The sequence below is a fragment of the Callospermophilus lateralis genome, chromosome 14 (genome assembly GCF_048772815.1).
Source record: "Callospermophilus lateralis isolate mCalLat2 chromosome 14, mCalLat2.hap1, whole genome shotgun sequence".
NCBI classification, from domain to species: domain Eukaryota; kingdom Metazoa; phylum Chordata; class Mammalia; order Rodentia; family Sciuridae; genus Callospermophilus; species Callospermophilus lateralis.
In genome coordinates, this window is record NC_135318.1 from 80,033,155 (window position 1) to 80,048,534 (window position 15,380).

General features: G+C 59.7%; 1 protein-coding gene across 2 annotated transcripts in view; it reads left to right on the forward strand.

The window, feature by feature from the left end:
* Nucleotides 1-13,526, forward strand: part of Polr1a (RNA polymerase I subunit A) — a 58,354-nt gene extending 44,828 nt beyond the window's left edge. For both annotated transcript variants that reach the window (XM_076833634.2, XM_076833635.2), the window contains 13 exons: nucleotides 900-1,065; nucleotides 1,793-2,014; nucleotides 2,666-2,880; nucleotides 4,133-4,300; nucleotides 4,972-5,107; nucleotides 5,546-5,703; nucleotides 8,826-8,952; nucleotides 9,536-9,646; nucleotides 9,979-10,251; nucleotides 10,738-10,938; nucleotides 11,629-11,746; nucleotides 12,075-12,239; nucleotides 12,515-13,526. In XM_076833634.2, the coding sequence (XP_076689749.2) occupies nucleotides 900-1,065; nucleotides 1,793-2,014; nucleotides 2,666-2,880; nucleotides 4,133-4,300; nucleotides 4,972-5,107; nucleotides 5,546-5,703; nucleotides 8,826-8,952; nucleotides 9,536-9,646; nucleotides 9,979-10,251; nucleotides 10,738-10,938; nucleotides 11,629-11,746; nucleotides 12,075-12,239; nucleotides 12,515-12,615 (2,161 nt within the window). In that variant the 3' untranslated portion in view covers nucleotides 12,616-13,526. The remainder of the gene's footprint in view (nucleotides 1-899; nucleotides 1,066-1,792; nucleotides 2,015-2,665; nucleotides 2,881-4,132; nucleotides 4,301-4,971; nucleotides 5,108-5,545; nucleotides 5,704-8,825; nucleotides 8,953-9,535; nucleotides 9,647-9,978; nucleotides 10,252-10,737; nucleotides 10,939-11,628; nucleotides 11,747-12,074; nucleotides 12,240-12,514) is intronic.
* The last annotated feature ends 1,854 nt before the right edge of the window (nucleotides 13,527-15,380 follow it).

A 15,380-nucleotide genomic window follows, 5' to 3' on the forward strand; every position in this document is an offset into this window, starting at 1 on the left:
TCTCCAGGGTGGCCAGACAGACCAGCAGGTGTCCTTCCCACCTACTGGTCTGCCATCCCTGAGGACATGGGTGCCGGCAAGGGTCTTGAGTGGGAATGAGCTGTGCCTGCCTCTGAGCCTGCAGTTGGTGTCCCTTTGGGCCTAGGTGTCCCTTTGGTGTCTTCCCCTGCCTGGAAAGGGGACAGGCAGTCCTCGTCCCACCACGGTGGGCATGTAGGAGTCGAAGATCAAGTCCAGACGAGTCCTGACTCCAAAGAGCCAGCAGAACAGGTGGCAGAGCCCTGCCTTCCAGAGACCCTCCCTTGGGGTCCTTCTGTGCCTAGAAAACCCCCTGCTGGGACCTGGGCTGGGAGTGGAGAGTGCTCAGGCTGGGTCCTGAGAGAGCCCCATTGGCCAGCAGGGTGGGGCTGTTCCTGCAAGCTCCAGCTCTGCCCTTCCTTCTGCTTCCCCCTGGCTCCAGAGACTACAGGGGAGAGTAGAGTTGAAGTGGCCTTTGGGGAGGAGCCTGCGTGCAGTCAGCAGTGCCCAGTAGTCAGCAGTGCTCAGTGCACCCAGGCTTGGTGACCACACTCCATGGCTTGGCCGCACGGCCACTCCTTCCTGAGCAGCAGTTCTACCTCCATCCCCAGCCACTCCGAAACACACGTGTAGCCTAGGAAAACCAGGACATGAGTGGTCAGGCAGATCTGGTCCTGCCTGGCTCCATGTGCAGGCAGGAGGCACCAGGCCCTGCTGGAAGAGAAGGGCAGGAGCCATGGAGGTCAGGCACAGGCATCTGCGGGAGCACTGCTAGCAGAGAGGGTGCGGGCAGGCTGGCTGTTGGGGTGCAGGGTGGGTGCTAGTAGCAGGGCTGTGTGGCCAGCCCTCGCAGAGCTGGCCCTCAGGTGGCCTCCTGACAGGTGCATCATCAAACACTTGGAGGGGCTGGTGGTCCAGTACGATCTGACGGTCCGGGACAGCGACGGCAGCGTGGTGCAGTTCCTGTATGGGGAGGACGGTCTGGACATCCCCAAGACACAGTTCCTGCAGCCCAAGCAGTTCCCCTTCCTGGCCAACAACTACGAGGTAGTCCAGGTCCACTGCCCGGGCCTGCCCTGGCTGCACTCAGGGTCTGAGGGCCTGATAACCCTGGGTGCCGCCATGGCCGTGTGGCCTCTGGAGTCCAGTGGGAGGGCTGTAAAGCAGGATCTCAGAGCCCTGTGACCTGGATCATGTGAGAAGGTGCGACAGCCGCGGGGTGAAGGCAGGTGCTGCGTACCAGGTCCTGAGCTACAGTGCTCGGTGGACACTGTCCAGGGGCGGCCTCACCACGGCTTGGGAAGGTACGCAGCAGCCTGCCCGTCTTATAGCAGAGGCAGCCTTTGAACCCAGGCCCCAGCACTCGTTTCCACGTGGCCCAGTAGTGACCATTGCCTTTGACTCAGCATCCCATAGTGCAGACTGGGAGCGGAAACAGCCAAGCCCTCTGAGAGTGCTGGGCTGATAGCAGGTTTGAGAGAGTGCTTGGGTGCAGAGTCCTGCCTCTCTGGGGCCATTCCTGTCCCCACATTTTCTTCCCAGAGGCTCCCCCTGTTACTGGAGGGCCCTGAGCATGCCAGTCCCTCCTGCATGCCCGCGGCTCCTGACACCGCCACCCCAAGGCTGTGTTAACACGCTGAGGCCCTGATTGGCAGTGGTGCTTCGTCTTCGTGGGGGCACTTTGAAGGCTCCCTGGGGCCCCAGGAGGCTGTGCTCAGGCCCTCTGCCACCCCTCATCCCTCACGGTACCGGTGTCCTTTGTCTTCATCATCAGGTGATAATGAGATCGAAGCACCTCCATGAAGTCTTATCCAGGGCAGATCCCAAAAAGGCCCTCCGCCACTTCAGAGCTATCAAAAAATGGCACAGCAGGTGTTCCAGCGGGCCTCTGAGAAGGGGAGCCTTCCTAAGCTATTCCCAGAAGGTCCAGGACGCTGTGAGGGCGCTGAACCTGAAAGGCGAGAACAGGAATGGTCGCAGCCCAGAGGCCCAGCAGGTGACGCTAGGGTGCTGTGTCCCCAGCGCCTAGCATTTCCAGGCTCTGGGCACCATCACGGCTGAGGGTGGGGGCTGCTCCTGAGATGACGTGAGGTGACAAGGCCAAGACCAAGTGGCACTCACTGGGTAGTAAGTTGGGTCTCTGACAGGGTGTCTTGGGGCTCAGGGTTCTCCTGGGCTGGTGCAGATGTTGGAGGCGGGCCCTGGTGGGACCCTGGAAGGGACAGCAGTGGTGCCCAGGGCCTCTCCCTGCGCTGCTGCATCCTCCTGTGGTAGAGCACAGCTGGGAGCCAGAAGCTGGCTCTCTGCCTTGGGGACACCCGTGTGGGAGGACCTGACCAGGCCCGTCTCGGCCTCTCCTGGGCCCCTCACTGCCCTTCTGACTTCATAGAGGAGTCACAGTTGGGCAATAAACGCTGGAGGCGGTCTGCCTGTGCCTGCAGCCAGGACGAAGAGTCCCTGGTCATGGTCATGCAGCGGGCCCTACACAGAGGGCTATCTCGTGTTAAGTGTTGGGGTGCTTCTGACCTCACACAGGAAGGCTCATCCTCCTCTCGCCCTCTCCTGGAACCAGGGCCTTTGAGCCCCCATGCCACTGGAACCCCAAGAGAGCACTTCCGCAGCTGAGACTCCTCCTGCCCTCCTGCAGGTGTTGCAGATGTGGTACGAGTTAGATGAGAAGAGCCGGCAGAAGTACCAGAGGAAGGCGGCCCCTTGTCCTGACCCCAGTCTGTCTGTCTGGCGCCCAGATATCTACTTGGCATCTGTGTCAGAACATTTTGAAAAAAAGATTGATGACTATAGTCAAGAATGGGCACTTGAAGCAGAAAAGAGTTACAAGAAATCGGAGCTTTCTCTGGACAGGTGATGACCTTGCTTTGTTGCCTGGTGCCTATGGAAGGAGCTCTGCCTCTCAGGCCCTTCCCCACCCAGCCTAGGAAGAGGGCCACCTCCAAGGTTGCCTCTAGCAGGAGGGAGGGAGGTGAGACTGCTAGGGCACCGAGCACGCCCTGAGGCTGGCCAGAGCAGGGCAGAGAACACTCCTCTCATCTGGACCAGTACCTGAAAGGGGCACCGCTGGGACAGAGGTCTGCAGAAATGACGCTCCATTTGGCAGGGTAGACATGGCTAAGAGTCAGGGTCAGTGTGTTCTGCTCCTGGGCACTCTGTGGCCCTGGGTGAGTCACTCACTGCCCAGGGATACTGTCCTCAGCTTTCCATGAGGACGTGGATCCCGTGACCGCAGTGATCCTTTGAGCTGCGGATCTCTGGCCTATGAAGGGGCTGAGGGGAGGCTCAGAGGGATTCTGCAGAAAGGGAGACAGCCCATGGGCTGAGTGAGCCAGCATGATGGGTCACTGCATCAGAAGGGCCCAGGAGTGCCTAATAGACGTTGGTCCTGGTTGTTCCCACCAGCTTCCTGAGGACCTTGAGGCCATCTTCCCTGGTAAAGCACATGCCCAGGCTGGTGGGGTCAGGAGTGGGCTCACACTGGCCAGGAGGTGGGGAGCAGTGGAGGATTTGGGGGGACCAGATTCTCCATATGGACTGTGACATGGTTACCTCAGCCACCAGCCGGGCTGTCCCTGCAGCTCAGGAAGGGCCTGGAAGGACTTACCAGGAGGTGCAGCTTTATTGCTGCCCACCGCATACCCCCATTCACCCGCAGCAGCTCATACCGCCTCTGTCGAGCCCCGTCCTGCCTGGGCGTGGTCAGCAGAAACACAGCATGGCTACCCCCGTGTGGTCTGCAGCCACTTGAGTAATGGAGCTCCTCCTGCCCCTGGTGCCTTGTGAACCTGCCTGACCTCTCCTGTCTGGACCAGGAGGCTTCGGCCCTCTCCAGACTATGCCAGTGGGAAACAGGAATGAGGGATGAGCCACAAGGGGACTCATCAGAGTCCGAGGGGACCTGCAGTCACTGGTCTGGGTGGATGTGTGACGTTCTCACGAATGTCGGGTGCTGCATCCCCAGCTGGAGACGTCATCGTGTAATTTTAGGACATTGCAAGGTCACTAGCCAGGACCCAGAGGTTAATGGGATTTTTCACCTAGGAAGCCTAGAAAGAGGCTTCTGGCACTGTGGCCACTGCATGCCTGCCCTGTCCACCTCCAGGTTGAGGACCCTGCTGCATCTCAAATGGCAGCGCTCACTCTGCGACCCGGGTGAGGCTGTGGGCCTGCTGGCCGCCCAGAGCATCGGGGAGCCGTCCACGCAGATGACCCTGAACACCTTCCACTTTGCAGGCAGAGGCGAGATGAACGTCACCCTGGGTATCCCAAGGTGCGGGCACAAGGGTGTAGGGCTGGCCCTCTACGAAAGAGGCTGCTTCGTGAGAGTGAGCGAGCATGTGACAGACAGAGTCTTGTCAAAGTGGAGGTCAGCACTGGAACTGGGGGAGCTGGTCTGGTTTCTGTGCCAGACGGATACCTCGGCCTTCGAGGATTGCCGCTGCTTCTCTGCCAGTCCTGTTTCAGGTTTCTGGGCCTTCTTGTGGAATTGCACAGGGCCATTTTGCTGCCCAGCTCCAGGAACACCGCCCATGTAGACCCTCACCCTCACCTGCCAGGTGCATGCGTGCACACTGCGGTAAGAAAGCCACCAGGCAAGGGGAAAATATGAGTCAGTCCGCCATCGTGCACTCTCGTTGATGGCTTCCAGCCTGTGGAGTGAACGAGGCCTGATGGACATGCCAGACGGGCCTGAAGGCTGGCTAAGTGCCCTGCGTCCCAGTCACCCTGCGAGAGTTAGGCTCAGCCCTACCCTTGAGAGGGATTGACAGTCCCTCACTGTCTCACAGCAGGCAGGAGCTGGGGTCTGGTTCAGCATATTGCTCAATGAGATTGCAAGGCCACTCCCATCCCAGCACACCACTAATGTTTCTAGAAAAAGCTTCATGCAAACAAGGAATCTGGTTACCTGTCATGAGCAATTGGGCCCTTGTTCTGTGACAGGTTAAGGGAGATTCTCATGGTGGCCAGCGCCAACATCAAGACACCCATGATGAGTGTGCCCGTGTTCAACACCAAGAAAGCCCTAAGGAGAGTGAGGAGCCTGAAGAAGCAGCTCACCAGGGTGTGCTTAGAGGAGGTAACTGACTCAGCCCAGCTGCACTCAGGGTAGAGACACCATCCTGAATTGTCCCCTCTGCAGCAAAGACCATCCCAGCTGCTCAGCCCTTGGCTATAGTCCCAGCAGTGGGAGAGATGCTGTCTCTACCAGGTGCTGAGCAGGGTAAATCAGGAGGCTCTGGAGATAACCATTAGTTCTAGGGCACCCCATGTCCCCACAAGAACGGCTCACCAGCCCTACAGGAGCCCGGGCCTTGAGGCCCTGCCGTCCTCTGGAAGCTGCTGGAATCCGCTCCCTCCACCCCCAAGGATCCATGCTAGCAGAGCTCACTGGAGTTTCCTTAGAATTTTGGCCTGTGGCCCAGCTGCTGTCCCCCCTAGAACCTACTAGGTTTCCTGTTTGCAGTGGGTCACTGGGGCTGGGACAAGTCAGGTCCATCTGTTCATCTGGTTCCAGGTGTTGCAGAAAGTTGACGTCCAGGAGTCCTTCTGTATGGGAGAAAAACAGAACAAATTCCGGGTGTACCAGCTGCGGTTCCAGTTCCTGCCACACGAGTACTACAAGCAGGAGAAGTGCCTAAGGCCTGAGGACATCCTGCACTTCATGGAAACGAGGTCAGGGCTCAGGCCATGCTTGTAACTGACCTTGGCCTAAGAGCAATCCTGTTCCAGGGCTCCAGGGGTGGGGTGCATTTGTCCATTGAGCCCTGCAAGGAAGTTTTCAGGAAAAGAGCGGGCCCTGCCACTTAATCTGGAACCCTTGTCCAGTCTGGCTTGTGGGGATGACCCAAAGACCTTGTTGGCCCTTATAATCCCTGAACCCAGGTCCTCTCCTGTGCCAAGGGGCGGGAGCAGTTCGTCTCACTGTAGAACTGTGCCCAGCAGAGAGGAGGAGCCAGCGTGGTGTTGGTGTTGGGTGGGCTGTGGGTGCACGCAGCAGCGAGGCCTGGTGAGCACCCAGCAGTTCCTTGCTGCCCAGGAGCCCACCTCTGTAACCAGGGTTGCCACCAGTATCACAGAGAGCCTCTGGCCCCTGATGGTCATGGGAATGAACTTTCTTGGACATTGGAAAGGTGTAGGCTGGATCTCTCAGATTGCAAAACTAAATAGCACGTGTACATATTTGTATCAGATGAAGGAGAGAAGGGCACAGGCCATATGCCAAGAGTGCTGGTGTCAGGACAGGCAGGAGGCCCATGCAGGCTGTCTTAGTGAGTGGCTATCCCTTGCAGGTACAGGCCAGACGTGGCCAGATTTTCTGATTTTTGAAACAAAAAAGCCTTCCTCCTTTTTAAATTTTCCTTGGTGATGATCACATGCTTTTGCTTTTAGAAATACCACCAACTAATTCCCATTTTATGAAGACTGCTAGGCCTACACAGATCCCCTGTCTTGGCAGGACTTGGCCCCTGACCGCTGCCTCTAACCCCAACCTCTCCCGGGTGCTCCCAGAGCTGCTCTCACGTGCAAGACAGTGGCAAGCAAAGGAGCGCGCTCCCTGCCCTCCACCCATGCTCTTCTCTGTCTCTCGGCCCCCACCTCCCTGTGCCCTAAAGACGAGGTGGCCCTGTACACTGGCCCTGTGGCATTCATGGCAGGGGCTTTGGGGATAACCTTCTTGGGTGTACGCTCAGCTCTGTGGATGGTCCCTGGCTGGGCGTCCCCTGCAGCAGCGTCCTCCCCGGGCAGGAGGCTTACTCCACCAGGCAGTCCTCATGCAGGCTCCAGCCTGCCAGTTTGCCCATCGGCAGAGGAGCAGGTACGGCCGAGTTCTGTGCTGTCCTGGAAGTCCTCTTCTGAGAAGTGGGACTTAGGAGCATAGTCCACGAGGGTGAGTGGGCGGGCCAGCCCTCTTCTCCTGAGGCCCTGGCCTCCCCAGGACAGACTGAGCTCCTTCTGCTGGTGGTGCCTCTTGGAAGTGGAGTAAATCACGCTTTGTTTTTTGTGTTTATTTCTTCCTGTAAGTGATGGCCCTGCTTTGTTCAGAAGTGAAGGATTTTTTTGAGCTCCAAGTTGGGTTTTGCTTGTGCACTTGAAAAGCTGTGATGGACCCGGCCAGTGCGGGTACTCTGAGGGGCAGTAGTCCTGGTGACTCCAGCAGAGGGGCTCTGAGCGCCCGGGCAAAGATAGAGAAGGAGCAGGCTGTATCTGACCTACGGTTTGCAGGGATGCAGCCGTATGACCGCCTCAGAGAGCCTTCAGGACACCCCAGGGGCCACGAGTGCACTCAGAAGATCCAGCCTCCCTGGGGCTGCCCTCCTCGCTCCACTTCCTCCCTGCTCCCTCTCCCCCTTTCCTTTGGCTTCTCCCCCTCCCCTCCTCCCTCCCCTCCCAGCTCTAGGACCAAAATAGGGATGCATCCCTGGAGGGAGATGCCTGAGCAGTGGCCCTTTCTGTGAGTACCTGTTGCTTGGGGACTCTGAGAACTATCTGGAAGGCAGGCCAGGGGTGAAGCAGAGAGCTGTCGGCGCTGGCCTCTGGTCCCAGCTGGTGTCTCTGCTAAGTCTGACTCTCCGAGCAGCAGTGCTGGCCGTAGCCAGGCCCCTGTGGACACTGCCGAGGGTCATGTTCCCAGTGTGTCGTCAGTTGTGTGGGGTGGGAGGCTCCCTTCAGTTGCTCACTGACAGCTGACCTTGGAAGCTGTCACCACGGACCATCGCTTCCCTTGCTCTGGGCAGTCACAGAGGCAGAGCATATGCACACCAGGAAAATGTCCTGTAGCACGCCTTCCACGTGCTGCCCGGTGGCCCATCCACTTCCCTCAACCAGTCCTGGTCGCTGGAGACGGGGATGGAGGTCAGGGAGGCTAAGCTCGGGCTGGGGCCAGGGAGGCTGCTTAGGAGTTACATTGGCAGTCCCACCTCGCCTTGAGGAGTGGTGCCTCCAGCAGGTGGGCTGCGAGCCAAGGCCCCACGACACCTGGGGCTGAGGCCACCACAGTCGAGACAGTTCAGGGGCACCTGAGAAATGGCGCAGTGACTGCTGCTCTGCAGAGCAGCCTCTGAAGCTCCTTACAGGCCAGGAGCCCGTCTTGCCACCCCTGCCTGCCCTGGGCCAACTCAGGGTGGGCTCAAGTGGACTCCTGGCTGGATGTGCAGGCTTTGTCCCCCAGTTGGGTGTGCTTCAGTGGTCTGATGAAAAGCTCCTGTGGGGACAGGATAGGCAAGACCCTGAGGGACCCTCTAAGTGGTGACTGGAGGCAAGGCCCCAGCTTCTGGGTGACCGTTGACTTTGGTCATACTGACCTGCTTCCAGCCTATAGACATGGTTGATTGCCACAGAACAGGTAGTCATTTGTCCCAGGCCTTCCTTCTCACAGTCAGGAGCAGCTCCTCTGGTCGGAGCAGGTTCTGGAGATGCTCCTCGGGGAGAGGCAGGGAAGGTCCTGGTGCCACTGGGTTCCTGATCTACGGCCAATTCTGGCATCCTGGTTAGATGAAAGCCACCGGGGCTCCCCTGACAAAGGTGTGCAGGGAGTGAGTGAAAGCCTGCGGACTGTCACCTTAGAGCCGTGACACTGGGTCCAGCAGCACCTTCTGCAGAGCAGGCCCATCGCCATGGAGCTGGTGCTTCCTGACATGCTGAGTGCCACTCAGATGAGGGCAGAGCGAGCAGACAGGAGAGGCTGGCTCTGCTGAGTGCTGTCCCTGTGGACATCACTCACCTCCTGCCTGGCAGTCAGGGGAGGGCAAGCATGCTGGTATTGATGGAGGCGCGTGGCCGCCTTCTCACCGCAGGTTCTTCAGGCTCCTGATGGAGTCCGTCAGAAAGAAGCACAGTAAGGACTCCAGCTTCAGAAGCGTGAACACTCGGAGAGCCACACAGCAGGACCTGGAAGGCACAGGGGAGTCGGAGACGAGGCGGGTAAGTGGGGCCACGCAGCCAGACCCAGGGCTGGGCGCTGGTGGGCTCGCAGTCCTCTCCGGGAAGGGCCATCCCTGCTCAGTGCTCTGCGGGCACTTCCCCAGGTAGGCTGGTCCTCGGCATTTTTTTGTTGGTCTCTGAGCACCAGCAAGCCACGTTTATTCCCGGATGTGATGGTCCCAGCCAGCCCTAGGTTGGGGCCTGGGGACACGCATCTCTGCTCACAAGGAGCCTGAGGGTGGGCGTTAAGTATTGGCCTGCAATGAGCCTTTAAAGTCCTTCTGGCCTCTTTTTGCTCTGCCTTTGACTTGGAGCCAGCCTGGGCTGCTCAGCGAGACCCTGTCTGAGCAGAAGAGTTGGGGTGCAGCTCAGTGGTCGAGCACCCCGGGCTAAATCCCCAGGACCATGAGAAGGGGGAAATGCACGTCTTTGAAGTGGTGCGTGAGGAGGTGAAGATGAGGGAGGAGGCTGGCCCCCAGGGCAGCAGGTGCCCAGAGGAGCTGTAGGCGGAGGCCAGAGGCTGTGGATCCGCAGAGCGCTGGGCACTGGAGCCAATCACTGCTCTCCTTGCCCCAAACTGCAGGGTGAGCAGGAAGGGGAGGAGGAGGAGGAAGGGGACATCATGAACGCTGACGCCGAGGAGGGGGATGCTGACGCCTCCGATGCCAAGCGCAAGCAGAAGCAGGAGGAGGAGGTGAGGCTCTGGCTAAGGCGAGCATGGTGAGGCCCTGTTCCCAACACTCCAGGGCTCTCCCCAGCTCCCAGGTCTCACCCTGTGTCGTGCTGGAAACCCCCAGAACTAGGGAAGCCTGGGCAGACGTCAGGCCATCTCCGTTTTACGGTGCAGGTGTGGCGGACCTTTTCCCCAGCCAGTCCCTGTCACAGTCCCTGCCAGGACAGGGCAGGCTAGAGGACTGAGCGTGGCCTGGGGAAGGGCAAGGGAGCTGGGAGTGTGGGCAACAAGGGGCACGAGCTCTGCAGGGCTGGTGGGCCCTGGTGGCAGCTGTGCACTGTCGTCTCCGCCAGGTGGATTACGAGAGCGAGGAGGAGGAGGAGAAGGAAGGGGAGGAGGAGGACGCACAGGAGGAAGGGGACGCTGACGGTGAAGGTGGCCCCCAGGCCCGTGAGCCAGATGAGACCACAGGCTCGGGCCCCAATGAGGATGCGCCCCCGAGCCCTCCCCTCTGCCCAGGGCCCCAGGGAGCCGAGGCCGTGGAGCGTCGATTGCAGGCTGTGCGGGAAGCCCACTCTTTCATAGAGGATTACCAGTATGACACAGTGGAGAGCCTGTGGTGCCAGGTCAGTGGCGCCCAGCTGGGCCCAGCCCCCGGTTGGGCTCCCCCTGCACACAGTCCCTGAGAGCCTATGGCCTCTAGGCCTCGTCTCAGGGCCCTTCCAGAACCTGGCAGTGACACAGACCTCTACCCAAAAGCACGGCCCACACGCGTTCCTCTGGTGGCTCAGCGACGGTGTCTCCTACACATGGGGCCTTGCTCAGTCCCCCAGACACTGAGGCTTGCTTCCCCCCCAGCAGCAGGACCCATCAGCTCCCCACAGGGACCCTGGCCACCACCCCTCTGCAGATGTCCCTATCCTCCCTTGGGTCCAGCTGAGGGGTTCCACTGAGGGACAGCAGGGTGCAGCTGAGTGCCCCTAAGTCTTGGCTGCCTCTGGCGTCCTGCCTGGAACGTGGTGGGAAGGCTCAGCGCCCTGTGGCCAGGACCATCCCCCTACCTGGCCACGCCTGGGGCTGCGAGCGTCCACCTAGCTCTGCTCTTGCTGTAGGTGACCATGAAGCTGCCTCTGGTGAAGGCCAACTTTGACATGGGCTCGCTGCTTGCATCCCTGGCCCGCAGCACTGTGGTCTACTCCACCAGGGGCATCACCCGGTGCCTCCTGAGTGAAACGACCTCCAGTAGGAACGGGAAGGAGCTCGTGCTGAGCACAGAGGGAATCAACCTCCCAGAGCTGTTCAAGTATGCTGAGGTACTGTGCCCCTGCCAGACCCCGTGTGCGCCCTCGCCCCCTCTGGGGCTCCTGGGCACACCCCTCCTCGGCCTGCTGAGTAGACCGAGTTTCCCAGACCCGTCTGAGTACAATTTTATTTCTTGAAATTACAACCTTTTGAAAGTACTTGTCAGAAACTTTGCTGCCCTGCTCACCTGGGTACCCCCAGCCTGCTCATGGGCACCAGGGTTTCTCCAAAGTCTGAGGAGCCTTAGGTTGAGCAGGAAGAGCCTGCACTCCCCCAGTCAGCCTCGGGGCTCCACGCGGCTCCCTCGCAGGGTGTGTTGAACAAGGACCAGGCAGGTGCCTGTCCCTCCTGGCTTCTATGGACGGTGGCTTCTGCTGAGGCCATGCCCCCTCCAGCCTGGGTGCCTGCAGGAGGCTTGGAGCCACAGGCCTTGGCAAGGCCTTGCAGAGCCCCGTGGCCGACCTGTCTGCCGTGCACCCTGAGGAGGCCTGTGCCAGTCGTCTGCTGAGGGTGCTCTCCTCCTCTAGGGTGTGTTAGAGAGTAGTGAAGGAGGTCCCTCCGCCCTGAACCTCCGCACTCTGGTCGTGGTAGCGAGCAGTTGGAGCATGGCCAGCCTGCCTCTCCTGACTTCTGCCATGCTGCACCCGGCCGCCAGCTCCGAGGGTGGGGGTCAGGGCACTACTCCTTTCTTCTATCCTCAGGTGCTGGACCTGCGCCGCCTCTACTCCAACGACATCCACGCCATGGCCAGCGCGTATGGCATCGAGGCCGCCCTGCGGGTGATTGAGAAGGAGATCAAGGACGTATTTGCCGTGTATGGTACGAGCGCCTAGGGAGACCTTCAGGGTGCAGCCCTTCAGAGCGCTGGCAGCCAGCCCCCACCCCGGCGGAGACCTGGTGTTGGTACCGAGGCCCTGGCTGCGTCTGGTGTACTATCTCTTCAGGGAGCTCCCTGCAGGGCTTGGCCTGTCCTGTCGCCGGGCTCCCTTCCCAGGGAGAACTATGGTTGGTTCTCGCATCCTGCGCTGCTGCGGGGGAGTGGGAGGCAGGAGGGGACAGGGAGCTGAGGAGAGCCCAGTGTTGGCCAGGCCCCAGTGCCGACCTGGAGGCAGTCTGGCCAGCGTCCTCCGTCTCTGCTTGACCGCAGGCATTGCCGTCGATCCTCGCCATCTCTCCCTGGTTGCTGATTACATGTGCTTCGAGGGGGTCTACAAGCCCCTGAATCGCTTTGGTATCCAGTCAAACTCCTCCCCTCTCCAGCAGATGACATTTGAGACCAGTTTCCAGTTTCTGAAGCAGGCCACCATGATGGGTTAGTGCCGGGCTGGTGCCAGGCCTGCCTCCTGGCCCTCGCATGGGGACCTTTCCACTGCACCTTGCATGCGAGGGCGGGCTCAGGGTAGAGGGTGGCAGCAGATGGGACAGCCTTCCTGAAGCTCCCCCTGGAGCAGACCCACACACATGACCTCAGCCTCAGGGACTCAGATCCTGGGCCCAGTCACACCACCTCATGTGGAGTCCCCAGTGCCCTCACCTCACCCCCAACTTTCCCTTGGCCCTCTGAAATGGGTTTCGTGTCTCTTGCAGGGTCCCATGACGAGCTGAGGTCCCCTTCAGCCTGCCTCGTGGTCGGGAAGGTCGTCAAGGGTGGAACAGGCCTGTTTGAGCTCAAGCAGCCCCTGAGGTAGCAATGGTCACTGCTGCACAGCTGCCCACCAGGAGGCTTCACGGGCATGGCTTGGCCCTCACCCGAGAGCACCAGAAGCTCCAGCTCCAGGGCAGAGAAAGCAGCTTGCCATGGGCTGGGCACCAGCTGCACTCTACCCATCTCGGGGTCTCTAATGAGGTTCCTGATGTCTCCTGTGTCCCCATGGGGCCAGGGCTTCCCTCTTCTTGAGGGAGACCTGGCAGCAGAATCCCAGACAAGCCCAGTTGCTCACTGGAAAGGGTTTTCCAGAGTAGGAAAGATGACCTTGCTGCGAGTGGTCAGTCACTGCAGGCAAGATTTCTGGGGTCTCCTGAGGAGCAGGAACATGGACACTGCTGCCTCAGGACTCCAGGCTGAGAGCAGCGTGGCACCTTGTGCCTGGGGTGGGGCCCTGGCTCTGCTGCTGTGCCCAGACCAGACTGGCCTCACGGCTGGGAGCACCTCTCCAGGGCCCAGCAGCTCACTCCCACCAAGCCCAAGTTCCCCACTGGGGCTGGGCTCTGCCAGCTGTGCCCCCAGCACCTCAGCAGGCACCCTTCTCAGACCAGAGCCACTGAGAGGACTAGTGCAGGCGCTTGGTGACACCAGAGGCAGTTTCTGCTTTTGTCTAGTGTTATTCCAGCTCTGGCTTGATAATAAACATTGAGGACTAGCTGTTGGGAGGAAGGAAAAACACTGTTTCTAGAATTTTTTCCCGTTTATGGTTTCTGCGTTTGAAATTGAGAAGTCTGAAGCAGGAATTTCTTGGCAGTTGGGCCTCAGGGCCTTCCTCCTGCTTTGGTTTGGGAATGTGTTGGGAGATCTAGCCCACTGCCTCTCCCGCCTGCCCCTACAGTGTCCCTTGCAGACCAGTGCCAGACATCGTGGGGGAGGACCTAGGCCAGCCTAGGTGTGGAAGTGTGTTAGGCTGTGGTCAGGGGTTCAAGGTGGGCCTTGCCAGGGAGAGGGGGCATCGACCTGTGGTGGGACCCAGCCGTGCCACCTCTGCCCACACTGGCAAAACTAGTGGAAACCAGGACCTCATGGTGGGGTCTTCCAGACTCAGCAAGGCTTGGGCACAGGAGTGGGGTCCCTGTGGGGGCCTGTCCTGAAGAGGGACAGCCTGCTAGGTGGAGACCTCCAGGTGATCTCGCAGCTGAGTGTTGCCAGATCTCACAGCCCACCCTGGGCATGAGGTGCAGGAGCAGGCTGAGGTTCAGCACACCCTCACTCTGCTGAGGTCCTGGTCCCTAGGGAACCACCTGCGTCCATCAGCGCTTGCTCTGTGGGTGATGCATGAGGGGCCGTTTTGGGGTGCACTTGCCCTGCAGATGGGGCCGTCCTGGGGTGCACTTGCCCTGCGGGTGGTGCTGGTCAGCAGCAGGGGCCATCCTGGCCTGTGGGTGGTGCTGGTCAGAGGCAGGGATCATCCTGGCCCTGGAGGTGGTACTGGTCAGAGGCAAGGACTGTCGTGGCCTATGTGGGGGTGCTTCGCCAAGACCAAGGAAGAGGATCAGGCTGCAGAGTCGTTCTAACTGAAACAGGAGACTGTAGGGCATCCACGAATGGGGCCAGCCAGCCACAGTTTCTGGCACCCCCTGGCCCTGCCTCAAGCATGGCCATGTTCATACCTACTTTCGTCTCAGAGTAGTTCATTTTCACTTACTCTCTCCTTTCTGGGTTCTCGGTGACAGTGACAAAATCGTCTCAGCAGCCCTGCAGCTGTGCCCATGACCTTCCATCCTCAGTCATGTGAGACTTAACAGGAATGCATGAGGCACCTTCCTAGTCCCTGTCCCAAACTGAAAACGTTCCTTCTCCTGAGTCTATTCTGTGTTGCGGGACAGGACCCCCCAGGCGGGCACTCTCAGCCAAGGGTGATCTGCCCACAGTTCTGCAGGTGCTGGACCAGAGCAGGCTATTGAGCAGCCTACCGTGGACATGGTGCTTGGTATCTTCAGGGACCCTTCTCCCTGTCCTGTGCACCCAGAAGTAGATGCTGGTGTGAGACCTTCCCACAGCAGCCACTCCACTCTTCCCTCCAGCGTGCATGGGGCTCATCCTCTGGCCCTGTCTTGTTGGGCCTGTTTTCAGTACCCATTCTAGTGGGTGTGAGGAGGTTTCTCTTCTGTGGCTGATCTGGGCTTTTCAATTAAGGGTCGGGACCTTCCGAGAACCTTCACCCACAGACCACCTGAGCTTAGGAACCCACGTAGGAAGCCTCAGATTTCAGTTTTTGAGCTAAGAGTTGAGCAGAGCCTTGTCTGTGGGAGTCTAGAAAGTGCTCTTGAGGTAGGAGAGGCCTCTCCTTGGGGGCTGGTTAGAGAGTGTCCTGGCCCTGGGGTAGTAGCTTAGGCAGCAGAGCTGCTGACCCCCCATGGCTCCCTCTAGCCTGCCACCAGAATAGGCAGGGCCAAAGCTGCCAAGGTTCCCAGGCCACCCACCCCCCTCCCTTGGTGTCCAGGCCCACTTAGATTGGAGGAACCTTTAAGACTGTTCCAGGCCCACATCCAGAATTCCTGATGTCATCAGCCTGCCTGGGCCTAGGAACCCACAGTCCCAGGGTGGACCTATGTGCAACTGATTAGCCCTGGACTTGAGCCCTAACTGGAAATGGCAGCCTCATCACCTTTCAGTGTGGTAGTCTCTCCTAAGTGATGGTCCCTACCTACACAGCATGGACTGTGGGCACTGGGCAGGGGTTGGCAAAGCTCTACACAGGTACCCTGTGGGTGCCCTGCTAAGGGGCTCCCGGGAGGCCTGTCA